Source organism: Malus domestica, chromosome 15 (genome assembly GCF_042453785.1).
Source record: "Malus domestica chromosome 15, GDT2T_hap1".
Taxonomy (NCBI): Eukaryota; Viridiplantae; Streptophyta; class Magnoliopsida; order Rosales; family Rosaceae; genus Malus; species Malus domestica.
The window spans coordinates 18,177,215-18,204,098 of record NC_091675.1 but is presented as its reverse complement, the minus strand read 5'-3'; the positions used below and the strand labels follow the sequence as shown (position 1 = coordinate 18,204,098).

Here is a 26,884-nt window from a genome sequence, read left to right as displayed (position 1 = left end):
ACTGCACATTCCATATCATGCCCTTACACACCTCAGCAGAATGGTCTTGCTGAGAGGAAACATAGGCACATCGTAAAGACTGCAATCACACTTTTAACAGAGGCTGAAGTTCCATTACAGTTCTGGAATTATGCTTGTAATCATGCTGCTTTTCTGATCAACCGAATGCCGTGTAAGGTTTTGGGGATGAAGTCTCCATATCAGATTCTGTTTAAACAAGACCCTGTGTTGCATACTTTGAAGATATTTGGATCTGCAGTTTATCCATTCTTAAGGCCATATACTAAACATAAATTGCAACCTCGGTCTAAGCAGTGTGTTTTTCTTGGTTTTGTAGCTGGATATAAAGGGGTAGTCTGCTATGATTTGAGTAGTACTAAACTAGTATTGTCCAGACATGTGGTGCATGATGAGACTACATTTCCATTTAAAACAAGCTTGCAGGTGTCTTATGGGAAGTTCAATACAGTCCAGAGTACAACAATGTCTCTAATCATTGTTCCAATACCATGTTTTGGTTCTGATTCCCCAGCTTCTCCAACCCATGTCGAGTCATATGCCAATCCAGAAATTGTGGAAGACCAATCAATGGATAACTTACACGTTCCAAGCTCATCAAGTCAAGATTCTCCGAATCTCCCTGCTCATACTCATAGCTCTCCTACTCTCTCAACATCAACTCCAAGTACAATATCATTGTTGCCTGTCCATAGTCCTTCTCAGTTAGAGGTACTACCACCAATCTCTTCTTCTGTGGTTGACACTAATGAAGAATCAGCTCACCATATGGTCACCAGGTTGAAGTCCGGTGCCATTTCAAGAAGATCTTACACAGGTTATATTGGTTCATTTCCAGAATTACAAACTCTACAGTTGGATAATGAATGTGATTTTACTGGGGGTTTTTCATTTGTTGCTGCAATAAAAGATTTGGAGGAACCATCAACATTCCGAAAAGCTTCTACAAGCCCACATTGGCAAACTGCAATGCAAGAGGAGTTTAATGCCCTCAAAACTCAAGGAACTTGGCAGTTGGTTCCTTCTCCACCAAACAGAACCATTATTGGCAGTAAGTGGGTATATAAAGTTAAGAAGAATCCTGATGGAAGTGTATCGAGGTATAAAGCCAGACTTGTGGCTCAAGGTTTTTCCCAAGAACAAGGCATTGACTACTCAGAAACTTTTAGTCCAGTAGTACGCCACACTACTGTACGACTCATTTTATCCTTAGCAGCTATAAATAAATGGGAATTGAGGCAGTTAGATATCAAAAATGCATTTCTGCATGGTGACTTACAAGAAGAGGTGTATATGAAACAGCCTCAAGGGTTTGTTGATCAAACTAAACCCCATTATGTCTGCAAGTTGATTAAATCGTTGTATGGGTTGAAGCAAGCCCCTCGGGCATGGAATTCAAAGTTCACAACCTATTTACCAGCTTTGGGATTTATACCCTCTTCATCGGATACCAGTTTGTTTGTGAAGAATGATGACAAGGATGTGGTGGTTCTTTTACTATATGTCGATGACATCATTTTGACAGGATCAAATGCTAACAAAGTTCAGCAAGTTATCGATGATTTGGCAGGTGTTTTTGACTTAAAGGATATGGGCAGACTTACTTACTTCCTGGGACTTCAGATTCAATACAAGGAGAATGGAGACATATTTGTGAATCAATCCAAGTATGTTAAAGATCTTATTCATAAAGCTGGAATGGAGTCTTGTAAACCTGCGAATACACCATGCAAACCTCACAATCAGATGCTATTGAATGAGGGCATACCATTGCAGGACTCCACATTGTACCGAAGTTTGGTTGGTTCCCTGCAATATCTCACTTTTACACGTCCAGATATAGCTTATGCTGTGAATTCCGTGTGTCAATTTATGACTGCTCCGACAGATATACATCTTACTTCTGTCAAACGAATTATTCGATATCTTCAAGGCACTGCCGAATGTGGTCTTACATATGCAGCTGATACTGACATACATTTGACAGCGTTTTCTGATGCTGATTGGGCTGCTGATTTGAACACAAGACAATCTGTGACTGGTTATGTGGTTTATCTTGGTGGGAATCCAATCTCTTGGCAGTCAAAGAAGCAATCCTCTGTCTCTCGCAGTTCTACAGAGGCGGAATACAAGGCACTTGCTCATACTGCAGCAGATGTGGCATGGATTCGGCTCCTTTTGAAAGATTTGGGAGTTGCATTACCTGTTCAACCCACTATATTCTGTGATAATAAATCCGCAATAGCACTCAGTGCTAATCCGGTGTATCATTCGAGAATCAAACACCTTGATACGGATTATCATTTTGTCCGTGAAAGGGTGCATCATGGTGATCTGTTGGTTGAGTATCTCCCTACTAATGAACAGACCGCTGATATTCTTACTAAAGGATTACATAGTCCGCCATTCACTCGTCATTGTTTCAATCTCAAACTTGGTTTCCCTCGTTGAGATTGAGGGGGGATGTTGACTGATAATAATTGACTCAAGTGAATGCCACATCATCTGCCACATCATCTGCCATGTCATTCATATTTCTGTTGAAAGTTAGTTAGGATGGTGCTGTGTAGCTTACACAGTAAGCAAGGTAGTTAGGCTACTATAGGGATATAAAAAGCTGATTGCAGCTTATTGTTTGTAAGAAAAATATCATTCTATCAATACAAAACCTTTCATATTCTTTCTAAGTTTTCTTCTATATTCTCTGTATTGTTTCTTTCTTTTTCTTTCTGCAAGTCTGATCTTCTTGGTTAAGACCCTGCTCGTGACGTGATAAAATTGATATGTCGATTAGCACTAAATAATAACAAATCTAGTCAAAATGTTACCCTTCTAGCATGATTTGTTCTTTAATTAGTTGAAGAATGTTGAGAATAGCCAAATATATATAATATATATAATGCTTGACTGGCTTAGTCCATTGATTGGAGTCATGAGTTTGTTATGACTTCAATCCTAACCTCACAAAAGAACACACACAACCATGAATTCGTTGACAATTTTGAACAACATATGTTCATACGTTGTTTGGCAGTAAGGGGTATGAATGTAATTTCGGAAGGATCCGCGAGGGAAATGCGGTTGGAAGGGAAGAAAGGAAAGGACCCCTTCTTGTCGTCTCCAACTAACTTTTGAAAAAAATAGAATACCTGAAAACTCTCCCGACCAGACCTCCTCTGTCAATTGCCAAAATAATAATGGACACTCGAAATTCCGGAAGCGAACAACAACGAGATAGGGAGTGGACGAGGAGGCGAAAAGCGAAAACGATTAAAGCCGAAACGCTATTGTATTTCAATCTCTTTACTGTCTTTTGCTCGAATCGGTGCTCTCCCCCTGCGCTTGGCCCTGAATTATTAAGGCAGAGGTCCCTCTGCCTTATAGCCACCTCTCGCAATGGCATTTCAGGATTTCGACCAGCTTACCGAACGCCGAAAGACCGAGAATGCACGTAAGTTCAAGAAGAGAATTATCATTGCGGTCGTCGTCATTCTCCTCCTTGTTCTGATTGCCGTCGGAGCCTATTTCATTGTCAACAAACTTAATAATAAAGGTACTAAGAAGGGCAATGCAAAGGAGGGCAATGCTAAACAAGGCAAAGCCGCAGGGAAACCTGCACCGAAGGCTCCTCAACCGAAAAATGGACCACCGAAGAGCAAAACGCCTTCGAATGGTCAGAAGATCCTGAAGGAGATGTGCAGCGCTGCAGATTACAAGGAAAAATGCGAGGGCATCATTGAAAAGGCAAGGGACGAAACAAAACCCAAGGCATTCATCAAGACCGCTATCTCAGCCGCCTCGGACGAGGCCAAGAGTGCCTACAGCAAAACTGCCGAGCTGACTTTCAACAGTCCGGAAGAGAAGGGAGCGTTTGAGGATTGCAAAGTGTTGTTCGACGATGCCAAGGGGGAATTAGGGGACGCCGTTTCTCAGCTTGGCAACAGCATTGAGTCGGGGAAGGTTCGCACAGGCGTCTTGAACAGCTGGTTGAGTGCGGTGATATCTTACCAGCAGACATGCGTCGACGGGTTTCCTGATGGAAAATTGAAGTCCGACTTGGAGAAGATGTTGCAGGCCTCTAAGGAATTCACTAGCAACTCCCTGGCCATGCTTTCACTCTTTAACCAGTTGCAGCTACCGGGTGCAGAAGCAGCTACAGGATCCAATCGCCGCCTTCTATCGCAGGACAAGAGCGGATTCCCTACCTGGATGAGTCACGAGGACCGAAGGATGTTGAAGAAAAACGATGAAAAGCTCACCCCCAACGTGACGGTGGCAAAAGATGGTAGTGGAAACTACAAAACCATTAGTGAAGCCTTGGAAAAAATACCCGAAAAATACGAAGGCCGGTATGTATTGTGTTAAAAAACAATGATTTTCATAATCTTGTTATCTTTATTTATCAGTTTGCTTTTACCCTTATGAAAATTCAGGTATGTCATCTATGTTAAAGAAGGAGTTTATGATGAGACCGTGACTGTGACAAAGAAGATGCCGAACGTTACAATGTACGGCGATGGGTCACAGAAGAGCGTCGTCACTGGAAATAAAAACTTTGCCGATAAAGTTAGGATATTCCAAACTGCACCTTTCGGTACGGGCTCAACAAATTTGCACCAAGAAACGATTTCAGCACATCCTTCTCATCCTTCTGCACACTCGTGTTTAATTGTGTCCCTTGATTTTCTTTTGATAAACCCAAAGGCCGGAGCCATAAATAAACATGGGTGTGTAAGGCGAGAAAATGAACGTGTGGAAATCACTCCCTTTTGCATCGCAATACATCTGCTCAAATTAGACAAGTGATGTATATGTCTTGTAGCAATATAAGATATAGAGCATGTGTACGGCCTACCTCACCATTTCAGGCTAGTGTCAATGTTACTTACTCTTGTTTTTTTTCCTTTTGATTCTATTGCAGCGGTCTTAGGGGAAGGTTTTATGGCAAAGTCGATGGGATTCAGAAACACGGCTGGACCTGAGAAGCATCAGGCAGTGGCAGCAAGAGTCCAAGCAGACCGCGCTATTTTTCTGAACTGCCGGTTTGAAGGGTACCAAAGCACATTATACGCACAAACTCATCGGCAGTTCTATAAGAGCTGTGTCATTTCAGGCACCGTTGATTTCATCTTTGGCGACGCTGCTGCCATCTTCCAGAACTGCTTGATCTACGTCCGCAAGCCTTTGGAAAACCAACAAAACACTGTCACAGCCCAGGGAAGGACTGACAAACAGGAAACCACAGGAATAGTGTTGCAGAATTGCAAAATCATGCCGGACAAAGATCTTGAGCCAGTAAAGTCCCAATTCAAGACCTACCTCGGAAGGCCATCGAAGGAATTCTCGAGAACCATAGTGATGGATTCGACAATTGAGGACCTGATTCACCCCGATGGATGGACACAGTGGGAAGGAGATTTCGCACTAAAAACATTGTATTATGCAGAATATAACAACAAGGGACCGGGCGCGAAAACTGACAACAGAGTGAAGTGGGATGGATACAAGAAAATTGACAAGCAAGAGGCAATGCATTATACTGTAGGGCCTTTCTTGAAGGGGCACGCTTGGCTTATGGGTGTGGGTGTTCCTGCTCGCTTCGGCCTATTTGAAAGTTAAACGGAGTTGGTTTGGGACACGGAGATGACGATGATGGTGTTGAGGTATCTGATCAAGAAGAGTGGAACATCTGTGTCTGGAGTGAAATGGTAATGTTGTCAGTTTCTTTGTTTTAACATTGATCATCAGGGGAGTGAAATGGACATCGTTTTGTATTTGCAACACACTAAATATATTAGCCTTAAACGAAGATAAAAATTGAATTACATACGAAAAACACACGGTTCATCGTGTAGCGAAATTCATTGAATTGAGTTCTAGGTTGTACCAGATTGAATGCTCAGGTTTCCATGTTTTCCAAATGTTAGCTCCTTGATCCGAAACATTGTTCCAAAAAGAGTGTGATGTACTTGGAAATGGACTGTCTACTTGTTTATGGTGTTGTTTTGACATTTTGCTCCAAATACAAAAGTTCTTTCACTTCTCTCCTTTATATGATGTTAAGTAAAGGCATAACAGTAAAACTCAAACATGCAAAATTTCGACAATAAAAGGACAAACATTGGAGGATTACATCAAGCAAAAGATGGGGTTAAATTATTGTATTCGTTCTTTTTCTTAATACAAATTATAGTCTAACCTTTATTCTAATTTACGTGGAGGGCAGATCTTGAACTTGCATGAGGACGGACACACTGCCTTTGATTAAGTGACCTAACCACATTTGTTGTTTTGGAACTTTGAACATGTTACTTAATTAAAATCCATATTCAGTAATCATTAGGTCTGCTTAAATTGATAGGATTTCGATATTAACATTAAAAGGTGATGATTTGAGATGCAAAAGACGGGAATTAGAACAAAAAAAGTTCATGATTGATGGAGGAAGATGGATATAATTCTTAATCGAGAGACGACAGAGGCTTTTAACGTGAAAATAACTTTCACATTTTCCTCACATTAAAATTGATAACAGTACATGGATTTTGCTAGCAACAATTAAATTAATTTCATCCAAATGAAGACAATATGGTGATTACAGGACGCTTACAGTTCAACCACTTAGGCCAATGGTGAGCCTGGAGCCGCCATGTATCTGAAAACTTGAACAACTTCAGGCATTTGGGCATTTTCTATGCCACAGCTTCAGTCTTATGAAAGCAGGCTTTTCATCGTTCCCGCTTTACCATTGTAATTGCGTGTGTTTAAAGCTAAATTACCAGAAGACTACATTTTGTTGATACTTAATTGTTACAAGAGTGTATTTATCTGTTAGACAATAGAATCCTAGTTGGAGTCTAGATATGATTGTAATCCTAATTATAGGTGTATTCCTATCTTGTAGGGATAATACCTTGTTGTGCAAGGAATGTAAGTGTATATATTTTCTTATTCACGTATCAATGAAATATACTTTCAGCCACATATTCTTTTTCTACATGGTATACAGAGCAAGTTTCAAACCCTAGCTCCTTTTTTCTCAACATATTTTTCGGCAGTCATCCCTGTTGTTTCTCCTTTTTTTTTTTACAATGGGAGACTCTTCTTCCGATGGTAGCACCAACCCTTTTTATCTTCACCATTCCGACCATCCCAATCTTGTTCTTGTCTCCAAGAAGTTAAACGGAGACAATTACACGACCTGGCACGCGGGATGCACATCTCCTTAAGCGCCAAGAATAAACTTGGTTTTATCACAGGTGATATTGAAGAACCCTCATCTTCCGAGGACCCTGATGCTCACGCCTCTTGAAGGCGCTGCAATGATATGATCCTTTCATGGATCCTTCATTCCCTGGAGCCCGACCTTGCCGAATCAGTTCTTTTTTCCACCATCGCTCAAGCTGTTTGGGACGATCTTCGTGAACGTTTTTCCCAGAGTAACGTTCCCCGTATCTTCCACCTTAATCGTGAAATTGCCACCATCTCCCAAGGGTCCTCCTTGGTCTCAGCATACTTCACTCGCCTAAAAGGGCTTTGGGACGAGCTCGCCTCCTATAGTGATGTATGCTCTTGTTCTTGTGGCACTAAACATGATCGTCAACAACTCATGCAGTTCCTTATGGGTCTTAATGAATCGTTTGCCGCCGTTCGGGACCAAATTCTTCTGATGAATCCTTTGCCCACAGTACGCCAGGCCTATTCCTTTGTTTCTCAAGCTGAAAAACAACGTGCCCTTGGTTTTTCACGTCCTGCCGAGCCTCATGCTGCCATGGTGGTGCGTAGCTCTCCTCGGTCTTCGTCTGATCGGCCTCCTCTACATTGCACCTATTGCGGTTATGACTTCCACACCCGAGATACTTGCCATAAGCTTCATGGGTATCCCGTTGGCCATCCTCTTCATGGTCAGCCATGGAGACCTCTTCGCCGATCCTCCACTTCCGCTGGTTCTGCCCGCAGCAGCGTTGCTGCTCCTTCTGCTCGCAGCAATAATGCTGTCTCTCGGTCCATCACAAGCTCCGCAGGCCCCGCACGCCCTGGCCCATCTGCAAACCACGTGCAACAACCTATTTTGGATCCTGGCCTACCAGCCCATCACATGCCGCAACCCACTTTGCATGACCTGCAGGTTGCCATGCCCCATCTTTCTGCAGAGCAGCATCATCGCCTCATTGCTGCCCTCATTGACAACACGGCACCTACTTCTCAGGCTCATGCCGTTTCCCATGATAATTTCGCCAAAGGTTTGTTACCTGTGGCTTCTCGTCATGGTCAATGGATCATTGACAGTGGCGCCATGAATCATATCACTTCTTCCGCTTCATGTTTGGTTAATACTTCTGTTTCGCACCTCCCACCTGTTTCTTTGCCTAGCGGGGCCACCACTTCAATTTCTTTAACTGGCACTCTTCGTTTAAATTCCTTGATTGATTTGGAAGATGTTTTATGTGTCCCTAATTTTAAAGTGGACCTTTTATCGGTTGGTAAGCTTACAGATGGATTATCGTGTTCCGTAACATTTTTTCCTTCTTGGTGTGTTTTGCATGACTTGGTTTCGAAGGCGATGATTGGTGTGGGTTCCAATTTTGGGGTGAATGTGTTCTTACCGCTGCTTATACCATCAATCGTCTCCCTACCTGCCTTTTACATAATAAATCTCCTTTTGAGGTCCTCCATACTAAAACTCCATCCTATGACCATTTTCGCGTCTTCGGTTGTCTAGCTTATGCCACCTCTATCCATCATACCACTAAATTTTCCCCTAGGGCCCAACGTTGCGCTTTCATTGGTTACCCTCATGGCCAAAAAGCATACAAATTATATGACTTAGAAACTCATCGCACCTTCACCAGTAGAGATGTTATTTTCCATGAAAATTCATTCCTTTTTGCTGCCCCGTCCCCACCTACCCAAACCCCCACACATTTTCTGCCAATCCCACCTTCCCTGGACGTTTCCTATCCCTCCCCTCCTGACCTTACGTCCTCTTCACCTCCTGCCACATTACTCATTCCCCTGCCTCCTGTCCCTGACCCCACATCACCCATTCCCACCTCCACTTCTTTGCCACCCACTCCTTACATTTCAGTCCTGGTCCCCCATGTCCATTCTTCCACCGACACTCCTACCACTCCTCTTACCCTACCCACGGCCCCTCTTAGTACATCATTACCCACGGCACATCCACCTCCTTTACCAGCCACCCGCACTTCATCCAGCACTCACAACCCTCTGTCCTATTTAAAAGACTACGTTTGCTCGCAGGTGCTTCTGCCTCCACATCCATCGTCTTCGCCGCCCAGTTCTGTCAAAGGTACGCGATATCCACTTTGTAATTTTATTTCTTACCACCGTTTCTCTCTCAATCATCTTTCATATATTTATGCTGTCAGTCAGAGTTTGGAGCCGTCTTCTTTTGCAGAGGCTGCTAGTGATCCCAATTGGCGTCGTGCCATGAACGAGGAACTTGAGGCTTTACATGCCAACGGTACTTGGACATTGACTCCCCTGCCTCCTGGCAAAGTTCCTATTGATTGTAAGTGGGTGTACAAACTCAAGCATAATTCTGATGGTTCTATTGAGCGTTACAAAGCTCGCTTGGTTGCTAAGGGTTTCACTCAAGCCGCAGGTATTGATTATCATGACACTTTTTCTCTTACTGCTAAGATGATTACAGTGCGTTGTCTTCTTGCCCTTGCTGCAAGTCAGTCTTGGTCTCTCCATCAGCTTGATGTTAATAATGCTTTCTTGCATGGTGATTTGGATGAGGAAATTTATATGTCTCCTCCTCCTGGTCTTCGGCGACAGGGGGAGAATCTTGTGTGTCGCCTTCACAAGTCTCTCTATGGTCTCAAGCAGGCTTCTCGTCAATGGTTTGCCAAGTTCACTAGTGCCATCATTTCTGTCGGTTTTCAACAATCCAAAGCTGATTACTCATTGTTCACCAGAAAGTCTGGTACTTCTTTCACAGCCTTGCTCATTTATGTAGATGATATTGTGATTACAGGCAATGATGTCCGTGCCATTAATTCTCTAAAGTCTTTTCTTCAAGATCACTTTCGAATAAAAGACCTTGGTGATTTAAAATATTTTTTGGGTATTAAGGTTTCTCGATCTCAATGTGGGATTTATATTTCACAACGCAAGTATGCATTAGAGATCCTCAAGGATTATGGTTTTCTGGGCGCACGGCCGATTGCTTTCCCTATGGATGATACAAAATTATCTGATAAAGGAGAACTTCTCAAGAATCCTGAAAAGTATTGGTGGTTAATAGGACTGTTAATCTACCTCACCATCACTCGGCCGGATATCACATATTCTGTGCATGTTTTGAGTCGGTTTATGCACGAGCCACGTGTACCTCATATGGATGCTGCGCTTCGTGTTGTTCGTTATTTGAAGTCTACTCCAGGCCAAGGTTTATTATTCCGTTCTGACAACCAAACCAAGTTAGTTGCATTTTGTGACTCTGACTGGGCAGGTTGTCCTATCACTCGTCGTTCGACTTCTGGGTATTGTGTGTTCTTAGGCCATTCTTTAATTTCGTGGCGAACGAAGCGACAGAAAACTGTTTCACTTTCTTCAGCTGAGGCAGAATATAGGGATATGGCCAGTGCTTGTTGTGAGTTAGTTTGGCTTCGGTATTTGCTAAAGGATTTGAACATTCCTTTGGATGGTCCTTCTGCATTATTTTATGATAATCAAGCAGCGTTACATATAGCCGCTAATCCTGTTTTCCATGAGCGGACTCGTCACATTGAGATCGATTGTCACTTTATACGAGATTAGATTGCGGATGGCACTGTAACAACCAAGTATGTTGGTACAGCACACCAGTTGGCAGATTTATTCACCAAGCCTCTCGGGAAGGACAAGTTTTCGACTATGTTGTGCAAGTTGGGAGTTCTTGACATCCACTCTCCAACTTGAGGGGGAGTGTTAGACAATAGAATCCTAGTTGGAGTCTAGATATGATTGTAATCCTAATTATAGGTGTATTCCTATCTTGTAGGGATAATACCTTGTTGTGCAAGGAATGTAAGTGTATATATTTTCTTATTCACGTATCAATGAAATATACTTTCAACCACATATTCTTTTTCTACATTATCGAGATGTAGTAAAAAAAAACTTACTTATCCTTAATGAAACTTCCATGAATACAAAGAACTACATTAGCAAAGCATAGCCTCTAAAGTTAGTGCATATGCGTATACAGTGCCCTCGTGAATGCTTCTCTTTGTAAGTACAATTTTATAAATACATACAAAACAACGTCTTCAACCAATTTAAGTGAATACCTTTCATTTCTAATATTACATTGCATATTAAGACTTGTTTATCATTATGTGCAGCCAAATTTCTTAAGACGAAATCTAAAAAATATTGTAACTTATAACAAAATGAAGTTTATTCTTATATATAACTATCTCAAGTTGAGACCATAACCTTTCATGACTATATGGATGTTTTAGTGTACATTTTCATCGTTCATGTGAATCGAACTTGAAATCTCTTACTTACAAATAAAAAGAAATATCACTGCACCAGTGCACCGTATTACTAGTTGCTCCAATCAATTCTTAGAATCCAATTAAATATAATTAAATCATGATATGATAAGTGGTCCACTAAAACAAAAAACCAAATGATAGATATACATCAACATATGTTTATTTATGTATCATTATGCATTAGCTATAAGGTACACAAAGCGGTATTATGTGACGCGTAAACTATTGACATGTCGAGTGGTACTACTACATCCAATCTACTTTTTTGTTCGCTAATTTTTATGCCATCGGTCTGTTAATAAGTTGATAACAATACTTAATGCTAGTAAGATACCGATGTTACTGATTGAACTAAAATGATGAGCAAATGCCTTAGTCGTGCAATTTGCAGGCTGTGATGTTATTTTTAATGGGGAGGACTAAAGATTCAAAAGCTAAAAATTAACCTGATTTGTCTAAAAACTCATCTCCAACAAGTGATGGATCCAAGATTCTCACATTGGGTGGTCCTAACCACCCAATGTAAAACGTCTAAAAAAAGAAATAAACGATAAACTTACAAAAACTAAATAATAATATTTTTCATTCATAAATCATGGTAAAAACAAAGCTAGGTCATCATGAATAAAATCCCTTCTTCTAATTTGTAAATACTTGCCACTTAATACTACGGTCTAGTGATATTCTTCTTCAATTGTAAGTGAGAGGTTTTAGGTTTGATTCTCGCCAAAGGTAAATTTGAACCACATTATTGCTAGCCTATTGTGAGTGACACACCCCGACCCTAAAATCAGGGCGTGCTGGCCGTCACGTAGGCGTGACGTAACCAAGAGTGTGACGTGGAAGCAAAAGGTAAAAGAAATACGAAGGAATAAAAACCAACTACTAGCAATAATATCCAACTAGCATGCTAGAGTGAATTTAAGTATGAAACATACATAATCAGAGCATAAGTACTAGGTACAGTCAAGTAGAACCATTACTAAATTACAACACCCGAAGGTGAGTCATACATTTAAGTAGTCTGTCAGAACGCCGTGGAAATCCTCATGAGCCACCAACACTGCTAACTAGAACCTGGAGGGGCGCAAAACAAGATTGAGTGGGTCAGTAAAACAAAGCTTTTCGAAAATATCTCATTTAATAATACTTCTAACCCCTCGCTGTAAAACCTATATACTTCCCCAGAAAAAATAGTATATATAACCATATATAACAGTAAATAACTCAAATCACAAGTCTTTAACACTTTTCAGGAAAAATATGACATGCTATGCTTCAAAACATAATAAGGATGCATCAATATAACAAGTGAAATAAGGAATCAACCGGAGACCCTGCAGTTGTCCTGTACGGCTAATTCTATAGCTCAATATCCAATCTAGCCGGAGTCACCAATTGTGACATGTACGGCCTTACTCTGCACATAAATCGGAACTATCTGAAGTAGTCTGTACGTCAAGAATGGTGTAAGAATACACTCTAGTGCTTCTCTCATCAACAACTGTATAATAATCTAAAGTCACCTACAAGTCGGAACCACCTCTAATGGTCTGTACGACATGTCGGAACCACCTCTAGTGGTCTGTACGACATGCACCTACTTGGATCTAAGGTGAACGTGTGGTGCGGGGTGGAATAATATAAGCACTAACACAAGGGGTGTAGATTATGAGCTCTCAACACAATTCACATCATCAATAAATCACATGAATAACATAAAACTCACCTGATACTCACATGTGCGTCCACAACACCATTTAACATATATGCATCAAATACTAGTTCATATATTTCATACATGCATGGCATTTTAAAACATACTATCATTTCAATTTGATTTCTGGGAAAAGTCAGTAGTATATAGGTATATACAGAAAATAACTGCCCACTCACTGGTATGTCGAAGGGTCATAACCCCCATGACGCCCTTGAATGCGCTCGTCCTCGGGATAGGTGTCACCTATATGCGAAACAACTATAAAAACGTTATTTTAAAGCACATAACCAACAATACATAATAACTTCTCATACGATGCTCAATTTGGGTATATGAATATACCACAGTGACCTACTCGACGTCACGGACGTCGAGGTATTTTTAGAATAATTTTTCAACACCGCACGCGCCCCCACGCGCCGAGATAGGCACGGTGCTACGCGCCCCCACGCGCATCATCCCCTACCTCCAGACGCCAGAAAATCTCGCCGGCGCCAGAAAACCGGGTAGACCTGTAAATGCTATTTTCTCGCTCGATTTTGGACCATTTTCCACAAAATTTTCACCAAAATGTCACAAATCACGAGAGGAAGAAGGCTATACCTTTTAAAACTTCCAAATCCTTCGAAAACTCGTCGGGATAATTTCACCAAAACCTGCCACCTTCTAACTAGGGCTTCCCGACGTTCAAAACTTCCAAACGAACGTCCTCGAGCTTCATGGGAACCTCCTAGAGCTCACTGTGAGCTTGGATTGTCCTAAAAACCAATCATCACAAAGTTTGTGAACAGTGCTCAAATCGGAGCTTGGGTTTTCAACATGAATTCGAAAGGTTTCTTACTTGAAATGGATACCAGAGAGTTCGTGTGGTTTCCAGGAGCACGATAGTGGTCTCAAACACGACGATCCGTGAAGTTTTGATGGTCTTTGGCTGTGGTCCGTACTAGTTCGAAGGGAGAGAGAGAATGGACTGAGAGAAAGGAGAGAGAACGTGCGGAAGAAAGAGAATGAACTGATTGGTGTGTGTGTCCTTCTAAGTTCCTAACCACACAATTGCATACAATTTAATCCAACTTAACTTTCCAAAAACTTAGGAAGGTATGCATTATTCAAATAAACATGTCACACATACCTTAGCAACCTTTAAGGGCAATTCCGTCAATTCACATCAACGATAAATGAAATTTCGGGACGGGCTACAACAGTGAGGCTAAGCCCATCCCATCCCCTTTAGTATAGATAATATCGATTGTTAAAAAAAAATGTAAATACTTTGATAACTTTTCACAATTTTACGGAAAAAGAAAAAAAAGTTTTTCTTTTGTTAAATAGAAATAAAGGCAATGGTTCCTATTAAGATCATGTAGTATTATTGTATTAGCAGAGATAGAGTATACAATTCAAGTAAATCTTATTTCTATGAAGAAAAAAAAGATTTAGATGTGATTTATAAAATATTGGATTCTTAGCACGTAAAATAGGATTCACAATAAAAACTGCGCCCTTCACCATTTCACCCCAATAGAAATTTAACCAAAAAAAAAAAAAACCAAATAGAAATTATAAAAAAAAAAAGAAAAAAAGAAATAGAACCGTAGATGAGAAAGTGCTTTTTAAAAGCAATATTTTAGTAGCAATGGTAGGCCCATGTAGCACATAAAAGAAGAAGAAAAAGGAGTTTCAACCTTCTTCCTTGCAGGAAAGCTGCAACTCCTCGACCTCCTCCATGGATGCACTGCACCATAATTTTGATTGTCCCATGATCCATCCATAACTATGTCATTTAACAAAATAAATTTCCTAGGCGTAGCCCATATAGTCCTAGGCGTGAATCTATCCTTCCTATTGTAATATTTGGAGGGTCCCCAAAGGATCTTCATATGCGTTTTTCTAGCATTCGAGTGGTCCTAGGACCACCTTGGTCCCTATATGGATCCACCCTTGTTTCCAACCAATGACTAAGCTATAATTCTGTGAAGCTTACCAGACCATTATTTGTCCAAAAGGCATCAGACTGGCCAAATGTAACCCTACTCTTAGCCATTTTTTAGAACCTAGCTCCTTAGTTGCAATAATTGATTCAAATTCAATGACTATATTTAAAAACATCCAATGGTAATTTAATTAAATTTACTAATAAATTTAAAGTATATACTTAAAACTAGTAAATTATTGAAAGAGCTATGTTTAGCCCATTCGATTAGAAATTGTATATAAGCATGGCCTGCATTGTTCATTTAAAAATATTTTTTTGTGGCATGTCTTAATCATATTCATTTGAGCGCTCAATGAAAGCTGCAACTCCTCGACTTCCTCCATGGATGCACTACACTAGAATTTTGATTGTACCACGATCCATCCATAACTATGTCATTTAACAAAATAAATTTCCTAGGCGTAGCCCATATAGTCCTAGGCGTGAATCTGTCCTCCCTATTGTAATATTTAGAGGGTCCCCGAAGGATCTTCATATGTGTTTTTCTGGCATTTGGGTGGTCCTAGGACCACCTTGGTCCCTATATGGATCCGCCCTTATTTCCAACCAATGATTGAGCTATAATTTTGTGAAGCTTACCAGACCATTATTTGTCCAAAAGGCATCAGACTGGCCAAATGTAACCCTACTCTTAGCCATTTTTTGGAACTTAGCTCTTTAGTTGCAATAATTGATTCAAATTCAATGACTATATTTAAAAACATCCAACGGTAGTTTAATTAAATTTACTAATAAATTTAAAGTATATACTTAAAACTAGTAAATTATTGAGAGGGCTATGTTTAGCCCATTCGATTAGAAATGGTATATAAGCATGGCTGCATTGTTCATTTAAAAATATTTTTTTGTGGCATGTCTCAATCATAGACATTTGAGCGCTCTATGAACGATCTGACGCTGTATTCTTCACAATAGGATTTCGATTGGGCTCAACTTAACCACCACAAACGGGCTTGGCTACAGGCCCGACAATATATCTATAAAATTGGGCCACAATCCACAAGTAATTTTCTTCAATCTTCCAACCTAGGCAGTCAGGAAGCACCTCCAAAGCTTCCGTAGCAAGCTCTGTGTTGCTGCTTTGGCGCCCCTTAAAAGCTTTTGAAAATACCAATTCCCACTCCTTCTTCCCCATCCTCTCTGCTCGTCTTCTGTTTCTTCTGTGTCTTTCAGTCGGTCGACGCCGTCGTCGTTAGAGCTACAATCGGCGGAGCCATGGAGCAGCAGAGCAATCAGAAGACTGCCCAGCAACAAGACGAGCTCCAAGAAATGCACCATGGCCCTGTCCCCGTCGATCAACTTCAGGTAAACCATTTCAATTCACACTCGTTTCGAGCAATTGAATGGCTTCCCCATGTGGGTTCTTCTTCAATTTGCTTCCGATGGGGTTTTCTTGCTCAGATTTGAAATTTAAGAAATGGGTTCTCATTTTCTTTGAAATTGGGTTCGAATTTCTGTGAATTGTTGTTCAAGATTGTACATTTTATACGGGTTTTTCGTTGTACTTTGAATTATCGGTCTTGGGTTTTGTTCTTTACCCACTATGATATGAGACACCCTAGCCAGCAACCGATCTGTGCGTTATTTCCAATTTCATATGGGTTTGTCTTTTCTTTTTATAAATATTTTGGAAGAAATTGAGAATCTGGATTGCGTAGATCTCGATGAAAGCAGCAATCTTTGTTTAGCTGATGATGAAATGTTCTAATTTTTTCGATTCAAGGCGTCCGGCATAGCTTCCATTGATGTAAAGAAACTTAAAGATGCGGGTCTTTGCACTGTTGAAGCTGTCGCTTACTCTCCCAGGAAGGATCTTCTGCAAATCAAAGGAATCAGCGACGCTAAAGTTGACAAGATCATCGAAGCAGGTATGTCATTTATTTATTTTGTTCATTTTCCTACCATTCTTATAATGTGAATCACTATTTGCGATAATTTGATATTCCGCTGCCTGGCTTGTTTCATTTCATTGCAGCCTCCAAACTTGTGCCTTTGGGTTTTACTAGCGCTGGCCAGCTCCACGCACAGAGACTTGAAATCATTCAAATTACTTCTGGATCAAGAGAACTTGATAAGATATTGGAGGGTCAGTTTCCAATGTTCTTAGAATTGAGTCCTTATTTTACCAATACAAATGCAATGTTTTAAACTTAAAGTTGATATGGCGTGGTTTTCTTGTAACAGGAGGAATTGAGACAGGATCTATTACCGAGATATATGGCGAATTCCGTTCTGGAAAGACCCAGTTGTGTCACACGCTTTGTGTAACTTGCCAAGTAAGTGAATTTCTTTTCTGTTTAATATGTTGTTCTGGTGCTTCATAAGAAGAAATTAGTATAATCCCATTAGACCCTAGATCTGGCTTCCCAGATGTTCCGTTGCCTTGACAATGTGGTTGCAATTCAACCGCGTGAAGGGATAATACATACACTGAGTGTCATGTTTTCCAAAAATGTGTAATTCTGCCATAATTCAAAAGTTATTCACGTGGATGGGCTCTTGAGTTCCTTGTCTATGGTTCACAATTTACTCGTAGGCTAGACAAAGAAATCAATCAATTTGTACGAGGAACCACCCACCTCCAACCTTTTATTTCACTTGTTACAGTGCACTTCTAATTCATTTCCATGTTTCAGCTTCCCTTGGATCAAGGAGGCGGTGAAGGAAAAGCAATGTACATAGATGCTGAGGGTACATTCAGGCCACAAAGACTCTTACAGATTGCAGAGAGGTTTGCTATAGATACCTTGAGGTGAACTTGCTCTTATGGTTTGTGTATGCTAGATGAGACTATTAATGATGTTTCCACAGGTTTGGACTCAATGGTGCTGATGTCTTGGAGAATGTGGCGTATGCTAGAGCTTATAACACGGATCACCAATCAAGGCTCTTGCTCGAAGCAGCCTCCATGATGGTAGAAACAAGGTGTGACAACAATTTATGATTTCCATTCTTTTGTCTTGTACGTAGACTTTTGACAGTCATGACTTAAGGTCTGTCGTGAGCCTCTCAGTCCTACATATATGCTCGTTTATAGTTTGGTCAAGTGTACACATTTTTAGGTAAGACTAATTATCTAATTGACGTTGGTTCTATAGGTTTGCTCTCATGATAGTAGATAGTGCTACAGCCCTGTACAGAACAGATTTCTCAGGAAGAGGTGAACTTTCAGCCCGTCAAATGCATCTTGCAAAGTTTCTCCGGAGCCTTCAGAAGTTAGCAGATGAGGTAAAAATGCTTACAGCTTCACTTATACTGACACCATATACTCGGACCCCCTAGTTTAGCATTATTATTAATCAGGATTCACCCGCCGTATGCTGTGAGCGCAGTTTGGCGTAGCTGTTGTGATCACAAATCAAGTGGTTGCCCAAGTGGATGGTTCTGCAATCTTTGCCGGTCCTCAAATTAAGCCTATTGGTGGTAACATCATGGCTCATGCTTCCACCACAAGGTTTGTAGTACTAGAAGAAATCGTTTTCCTTTAGCAACGAACATTACTAATGACTTATCTCTTCTTACGACAGGCTTGCTGTTAGGAAAGGAAGAGGCGAAGAGCGCATCTGTAAAGTGATAAGTTCTCCTTGTTTGGCCGAAGCAGAAGCACGGTTTCAGATCTCCCCGGAAGGTGTCACCGACGTCAAGGACTAATACACGTCTCGTGTATTTTTTTTTTTTTGGGGTAGCTTTGTTGTAATAGATCTGCAAGGATCCCAGCAAAATGTCACAAACTTTGTATTTTCTTGTCTACAGTTTTTGTTCAATTTTTGAACAACTTGCCAAGAGCTTGGAAATTTAAAGGACCTTTTTTCCTTTCTTTGTTTTTTTTGGAAAACTAATGAAAATGCCTTGAAAATTTAGATTTTTAACGATAAGAATAAAATAAAGGGTAAAATGAATAGTATTAGCATTGACTTTATAGTGTAAAAATGTGGTTTTTCGTTGAAGTTTATTTATTTATTTTTTTGGGGTTAATTATCAAGAGTGAAAAAACATGACTTCAAATGCGACCAATAAATGTTAAAAATAATATTTATGTAGATGAATTTAACATAACTTATCCTATCGATTGTCCAAAAAAAAATTGATTCTGTTTGAGTGCAGTTTCAGTCATTTACCTGACCGAGTGACATAAAAATCCAAAAGTAAGGGGAAAAAAAAAAAACAGAAGGGTAATAAGAAGCAAACAAAGTTCGCACCGTTTCAACATTCAACTGTTTTTTAACCACCAAACGACGTCGTGGTAGTTCGAACAACACAAAAGCTGGGCGTTTAAATCTTCATCGTTGAAAAAGGAAGCGAAGGGCTGGGAAAAAACTCAAGACTCAGAAAAGAGGGCGGAGGAGAGGAGGCGAATTGTGGAAGACGACGAAGGCTACTGCAACCATTGCCTGAAACGACGTCGTTGTGAGTTGAAGAAGATCGAGAATGGCGGCAAGCAAGCCGAGCGTTCCGAAATCTGGAGCCATTTCCAAGGGCTACAACTTCGCATCTCACTGGGAACAGGTGCTGCGTCTTCTTCTTCCTCCTCCTCATTGCCCTAGATTCAAAATTCTCCATGGAAACGATGCCGTTTCTTCTACATCTGAGTTTTCTGCAATTTTCTCGCTTTAATTGCAACTAGCTTGCTTTCAGATCGGATCGGATCGGATCGGATCGGATCCTCTCGATTTGAATTTTGATGTATTGCTTTCTTCCCTGTGCAGAATACTCCGTTAACGGAGCAGCAGCAAGCAGCCATTTCAACGCTCTCGCATTCCGTCGCGGAGCGGCCATTCCCTCCCAATTTGGCACAGGACCGTACCACAGGGCACCAGATTGGCCTGACTGTCTCCACCAAGGACAGCTCTTTTGGCTCGGAACACTCAGCCGCCATTGAAGCTGTTCTTGTCAATACGAATCAGGTACATTGTCGCCATCACATTCCGTTATCTATTCCAATTCGAAGGCTTTCTCACTGAATTAGATTTTCTACTTGCAGTTTTACAAATGGTTTACAGATCTCGAAGCAGCCTTGAAGTCAGAGGTTAGTTATCGATTTCTTCCAGCAAATACTGCTCCTTATGATGTAATTAAGTGTAAATTCTTCTCATTGTACATAATTTTTTTTTACATTTTAGACAGAGGAGAAGTATCGACACTATCTAGACACTTTGACAGAACGCATTCAGACATGTGATGGTATACTCGGTCAGGTAATGGTGATGTATATCTATCGGTGTTGAAGACATCTTTGTTTTAAGTTATGTTTGTTTGAGATAGCTGGTTTCGTTCTGTGCAGGTCGATGACACCCTGGAGTTGTTTAATGAACTACAAGATCAGCATCAGGCAGTAGCAACAAAGACTAGAACTCTTCATGATGCATGCGACCGATTGGTGGGATTTTCTTTCAATTGATACCCTTTTTGTTTCTTCCCACTTTCCTTGTTGTCAGGTTGAATTCATTGTTGTGGGGGCCTGGAAACTTATTTAAAACTTGATGTTTCCTCATTTTTCATTTGCAGTTGATAGAGAAGCAACGGCTGATTGAATTTACGGAAGCACTCCGCAGTAAGCTCAACTACTTTGATGAATTGGAGAATGTAAGGTTTGAATCTACCTTACCTAGAGATATTATTTTGTTTGCTGAGATTGTGGTTTTGTTAAATATATGTCGTAATGCATGGATAAACTTTTGTTTTTGAACGAACAATTTAATTGATTCTTTTTCCAAAGAGTCAACTTCTCCCTAGTGTGAATTCTCCTTATCAGGCATTACTTTGTAGTGTTGTTCAAATTAATATACTTTGAAGCCTCATTCCAAGGATCTTACCTTCTTTTGTTTGTTCTGATATGTGAGAAAATATCATGATGCACAAACTGTTTGAAATACAAACCATATATATATATATATATATATATATTCATCCTATAATTATATTGTATTCACGTTTAATTCTTCAACTGTGTGCAGATTACGACCAATTTTTATTCTCCAAACATGAATGTTCTACACGAGAACTTTCTCCCTCTTCTCAAACGCCTTGATGAGTGCATATCGTAAGTATCTTTTTTGTTAGTAAATCTCTGCAATTCTATGTCTCAGACACTATTCAGTTAAAAATCTTGGAAGTCTGTCATTTATACTAGGAGACAATGAGAATTTAATAAGGATATATTTATTGGATTAAAACTTATTGTTTTCAAACAATTTGTGCATACTTTAGGTATGTTGAAAGCAATCCACAATATGCAGAATCCAGTGTTTACCTGCTCAAATTTCGACAATTGCAGGTATGATTTGCAAGAGCGTTGATTAGGTGACTAGTATAGAATGGAGATTGTCTTCTAGTAAGATTAGTTTTGACCTTCAGTAATATATAGTTTACTTGTTTTGGACAGTCTCGAGCCTTGGGAATGATTCGTTCTCATGTACTTTCAGTTCTCAAAGGTGCTTCTTCTCAGGTAATGTTACCTTATTGAACTGAGTTACCATTAACACATCTTAGTAGACTTCAGTCTTAACATGCATTAGTGTATATTACCTGGCTTTGAATTATGGCCACTGTCATCAGGTACTGGCAGCTATCCGGGGCAGTGGTGGCAATAAAGCATCTGTTTCTGAGGGTGTAGAAGCATCCGTTATATATGTCCGTTTCAAGGCAGCAGCGAGTGAGGTAACATTGATGATTTTAACCAGCCAGGGTGTGAAAAGCTGAAAGCAAGATGTGTCTGGAAAGCATTTTTAGTTCTATCCTATTATTTGAATGCGGGCATGCAATTTTCTGCCTTAAGTTTTTAACTTCACACTCGTTTAAGTGTTTATGTCTAACAAATAGAATCTCTGCAGCTTAAGCCAGTGCTGGAGGAAATTGAAGGCAGAGCATCAAGGAAAGAATATACTCAGATCCTTACAGAATGCCACAAACTATATTGTGAACAGAGACTTTCCTTGGTGAGCTGATGAATTTTTTATTTATTTTTGAAAAGGATCATTAGTTGTTTACCATACTAATTTATTCCTTAATTTTATCACTTGTAAACCACCTTGTTAATGCATTTTTCAGGTGAGAGGTATAGTACATCAACGAATATCTGAATTCGCCAAGAAAGAGGCCTTGCCATCATTGACTAGATCTGGATGTGCATATCTAATGCAGGTAAGGTATAAATGTTACAAGGGCATTCATTGAGGAAAGACTCCTTACAAAGAATACAAGTGAAAGATTTGTCTATTGTAGAGTATAAAGTGAGGATGGGGTGATTGACCCTGTTCTCTTTAATGATAGTGGCAGTATCTGTGATGTAAGAAGTAATGTGATGTGCAACTTATTCTCATGTATGAATCTGAGCTGCATACATTGTGAACATTTATGATGTAGGACCACAAAGTTTCAATGGTAATTGAAACCACCATTCATTGCAGGTCTGCCAGCTAGAGCACCAACTTTTTGATCATTTTTTCCCATCTTCTGCAGAGGACGTTTCAAGTTTGGCTCCATTGATAGATCCTCTGTAGGTCCCATTATCTTTTCTTTATAGTTGTTTTCTTCGTTTTCTGCTTTCTCGAGAGGCTGACATGTAATAATGGGTTAAGCAATCTGTTTTAAATTGAATGTGCCAAAAGCGACTGAAGCTTGATTGGTTTGGTCCTTTCCACTTCATTCCTTGTTAGGCTGTTACATTGTAGGATGGAGGTTCACTGGTTGATTGGTTTATGTGCATTTTAAACTATATAATAACTCCTTTTGATGATAATTCATGCAGGTCCACATATTTATATGATACACTGCGGCCAAAACTTATTCATGAAACAAATGTTGATTTTCTTTGTGAACTTGTTGACATATTGAAAGTTGAAGTCCTAGGTGAACAGTTAAGTCGGAGGAGTGAATCATTAGCTGGTCTACGTCCTACATTAGAGAGAATTCTTGCCGATGTTCATGAGCGGTTAACTTTCCGTGCTCGAACACATATTCGTGATGAGGTGATCTCTATTCCTAAGAGTTCCTCATTGCTTTTTGAGTAGTTGCCTTTTTTCTTAATTTTCCTGTTAATCTTGTTTTCTTGACCAGTACCTTTTTCCTTTTTAAATTTCTTAATATCTCTCTCTTTTTTTTTTTTTTTTCCAGATAGCAAATTATTTTCCTCTGGATGAAGACTTGGATTACCCTGCTAAGCTGGAAAGATCTGCAGCAGATCAACTTGAAAATACTTCTGTAACTTTTTTCCCATTTCCTTTTTTTAACTTTTATGGATGTCTCAGATAAATATTTGTTTATGCTGTCCGATGTGTATTTAGGTGTCAACATTGCTAGACCCAAACTTATAGGTTTATAGGACATCTCTACATGGTTGAATAACTTGAATTTTCCATTATGTAAAGTCTTTCACGGCCTTGATGAATTATTCATTCATAGTCTGGTGAGATTAGTTGTTCACTTAATGGAATATCCACAGCACAGAAACAAACTGTGTCCTGTTTTCGATACAAGCGATATTTGGGAGGTGAGAATAGAACATACTAAGATGCCATTTAGTGACCCTAGAACTTATTCATCACTACTTTTGTTAAATATATCCTTTAATTTTGCAGCCTACCTCTAGGGACACTAGTATGCAATTGCCCTTGTAACACTTTTCCAAGCTGGTTATTTCGGATTACTCATGCACGATTGAATATCTTTTTTATAGAAGTTGGTGGCAAGTGGTTACACTATTGTTAGCTTGAGTTCTGCATCATTTCTGGTTGATTTAATGTGCTCGCCTCGGATTGTTATATATAATTTGATCGATTTTCTCATCTTTCCTTCTTTATCTTTGTCAAACACAGGCTGATGAAAACCTAGTTTTTAAAACATGGTATCCACCTCTAGAGAAAACGATATCTTGCCTTTCAAAGTTGTATCGCTGTTTAGAACCAGAAGTTTTTACTGGTTTAGCACAGGTATTTAAGCCTTTGCTCAGCTGTCAAACTTGTCTTGAATAAATTCCCTTCATATAAATTCTGTTAAAACATTTTTTTTTTTTTGGTATTCAGGAAGTAGTTGAAGTTTGTTCAGTATCTATCCAGGTGAGTCACTGAATATGTACTGTCATATGCAGCACATTTTGAAATTCTCTGTGCATAATTCCACTTTTCTTTTTGGGGTTACCTCAACTGTCATATTATCCCTGTTTATTAAGCTGATAGGATTTGTTTAGCATGGGCTTAATATGGTGACAAGCTTTTTTGGTGCTATCTTGATTGTTGTTTCTTTCATCTGCCAGAAAGCTGGCAAACTCATCACAAAGAGATCATCTCCAATGGATGGTCAGCTTTTCCTCTTAAAGCATCTTCTTATCTTAAGGGAGCAGGTGATTTTTCCTCCTATCTGCTGTTTATATCATGGGTAGTTATTCTTTAAAAGATGACTTGTTAATGCATCTATTTCGTCTTCCCAGATTGCACCTTTCGATATTGAGTTTTCTGTCACACATAAGGAACTTGATTTCTCGCACTTGCTGGTTAGTTTTCTAATGCAAAAGTTCTCCTATTCAAATGCATTATCTAGTGTTTAGTAAAGTTCTATTATTGTTTGATATATCCTCTCGGTCTTCATTGCAATGATGCAACAATTTATCATTATTTTGATTAAAATACGTGGAAAAATAAAGACAAACTTTATTTTTCAAATAAATCAGTTCTAGTATGAACAGTATTTCATTGATGAAGATATTTTGAATGTTGATTTGGTTTAGGCAGTAAGCATTAAAAGTTACTTAAATGCCTGAAATTTGATGGAATGGAAATCTTAATATTTTTTAATCTCCTGGCAGGAGCATCTAAGACGAATTCTTAGAGGTCAAGCCTCTCTATCTGATTGGTCCAGGTCAACTTCACTAGCAAGAACCCTATCTCCCCGAGTTTTGGAAAGTCAAATAGATGCCAAAAAGGTTTGTCATTTTCCCTTTTAATGTGTTCTTGGTTTATTTTTAGAGCATAACTTTAATCATTTTGTTTTCCGCTACTGCTTTTGTTTCAATTATACTTTTCACTTTGGTTCATTTTCTGGGGATGCATAATTGTATTATTCAAAATCAATGAGGAGTTCATTATGTCAGTGACGAGTTCTTGTAATGTACTTGCAGGACTTGGAGAAAAGCCTGAAAACCACTGGTGAGGAGTTCATTATGTCAGTGACGAAGCTGGTTGTGGATCCTATGCTTTCATTTATTACCAAGGTTTGTGTTTGTCGTTTCCTCCTTTGGTAATATGGCTTTGAAATGTATTTTGGAGCAAATGAGAAACCATACATATAGATACAAGTACACAATTAAAAAAATCAAACAGAACATTAGAATAAATTGCCGAAATCCACATTAGACATGTCACATGTGAATTACTCATATACTTATAAATTAGATATGTTTGAAACTTTTCGAACCTTATGTTGCCATAAACCCATATCGTTAGAAAAATGCTAACACTATCTATATTGGTAGACTCCTATGGCATTTTGTTGAGGTTCCTAGGATGGATCGATGGATCTATAATTGAGTGCTCGTTATAGCTTAAAATTCACAATGTCATTAAGGGTCCTGCCTTTACTAAGTTTGGTCACATTTGGATGTGATTTCTCATGGATTCTTACATCTGTATTTCAAAAGTTCGGCATGTCTAAAAGGTTTTGATTGTGCTTTTTTGTAGGTCACAGCTGTGAAAGGTAGCCAGAATCAAAAGGTAGACTCTGTTATGGCCAAACCAATTAAAGATCATGCTTTTGCAACCCCAGATAAGGTGGCTGAACTTGTTCAAAAGGTATGCATGTTTCTCGTTTTCTTGAGTGCGGTGGAGAGCCGTGTAAGGGAGGGCCATCTCTATATTTGTCTGCTAGGGTTCGTGTTTTGCTCTCTATATATTTGATAACAACAGCTGGTTCTCATAATGTATTCTTGGACAGGTAGCTGCTGCAATTCAGCAAGAGTTGCCAATGGTAATGACAAAAATGAAGCTTTATTTGCAGAACCCGTCAACACGAACTATACTATTCAAAGCTATAAAGTGAGTACAGGATTCACTCGTTGAAAATTTAGGGTCCTCAACATATACACCTCTGACAGATTAAGTTGATATTTTTACTTGATGACGGATCAGTTTACCTTCCTTGTATAACTCGGTCCTGACAAGCTCTCTCTTTTCTCCTTTTTTTTTTTCTGCAGGACAAATATTGTCGAAGCACATGTTCGAGTACAGACGCTGCTGAAGGACGAGTATTCAGCGGAAGAGGTACAAGGCATCATAAACATGCCTTCCATACAAGAACTACATGCACAACTTGATAAACTCCTTTAGAGTGTTTGTGAAGCCATTGCCTCGCACCATACGCATTGTTCTTATTCGCCGTGCGATTTAAATGTTATTATTCGTAGATTAGAGAAATCCTGCGATGTCGAAACAGTTTTATGAAACGGGAAATATATGTATCATTTTTTGTAACGGATAATAAGCCAATGGCGGTCTTATTGGTATTGTGTAGGATAGAATCATAGATTGCTCATGAGCAGTTTTTGTTCGATTTCAGTTTCTAGTTTTTGGTTCAGTGAAGCACAATTTGTATTTTGAAAACAGGTCATAATCTATATCAGAATATGCTATTTGCAACTGGGAAATA

The 26,884-nt window shown here is 39.5% G+C and overlaps 3 protein-coding genes across 3 annotated transcripts; all 3 read left to right on the top strand.

Annotated features, from left to right (window-relative positions):
* Positions 1 to 3,235: 3,235 nt before the first annotated feature.
* LOC103400889 (probable pectinesterase/pectinesterase inhibitor 13) lies at positions 3,236 to 6,061 on the top strand. Its single transcript, XM_008339570.3, has 3 exons — positions 3,236 to 4,367; positions 4,452 to 4,612; positions 4,940 to 6,061. The coding sequence occupies exons 1-3, from the start codon at positions 3,415 to 3,417 to the stop codon at positions 5,635 to 5,637; spliced, it is 1,812 nt and encodes a 603-aa protein (XP_008337792.1). The 5' UTR covers positions 3,236 to 3,414; the 3' UTR covers positions 5,638 to 6,061.
* Positions 6,062 to 16,257: 10,196 nt separating this feature from the next.
* LOC103400890 (DNA repair protein RAD51 homolog) lies at positions 16,258 to 19,063 on the top strand. Its single transcript, XM_008339571.4, has 9 exons — positions 16,258 to 16,555; positions 16,974 to 17,118; positions 17,226 to 17,336; positions 17,435 to 17,526; positions 17,887 to 17,981; positions 18,062 to 18,175; positions 18,349 to 18,478; positions 18,583 to 18,704; positions 18,778 to 19,063. Exons 1-9 carry the CDS (start codon positions 16,466 to 16,468, stop codon positions 18,899 to 18,901), a joined length of 1,023 nt encoding a protein of 340 aa, XP_008337793.1. The 5' UTR covers positions 16,258 to 16,465; the 3' UTR covers positions 18,902 to 19,063.
* A 311-nt stretch (positions 19,064 to 19,374) lies between these two features.
* LOC103400891 (conserved oligomeric Golgi complex subunit 3) lies at positions 19,375 to 26,882 on the top strand. Its single transcript, XM_008339572.4, has 24 exons — positions 19,375 to 19,756; positions 19,957 to 20,154; positions 20,232 to 20,276; positions 20,371 to 20,445; positions 20,532 to 20,627; positions 20,756 to 20,833; positions 21,205 to 21,290; positions 21,458 to 21,524; positions 21,633 to 21,695; positions 21,806 to 21,907; positions 22,081 to 22,185; positions 22,298 to 22,390; positions 22,657 to 22,745; positions 22,998 to 23,217; positions 23,363 to 23,449; positions 24,064 to 24,177; positions 24,271 to 24,303; positions 24,501 to 24,587; positions 24,675 to 24,737; positions 25,050 to 25,166; positions 25,362 to 25,454; positions 25,921 to 26,031; positions 26,174 to 26,274; positions 26,433 to 26,882. The coding sequence occupies exons 1-24, from the start codon at positions 19,679 to 19,681 to the stop codon at positions 26,563 to 26,565; spliced, it is 2,334 nt and encodes a 777-aa protein (XP_008337794.1). The 5' UTR covers positions 19,375 to 19,678; the 3' UTR covers positions 26,566 to 26,882.
* Positions 26,883 to 26,884: the final 2 nt, after the last annotated feature.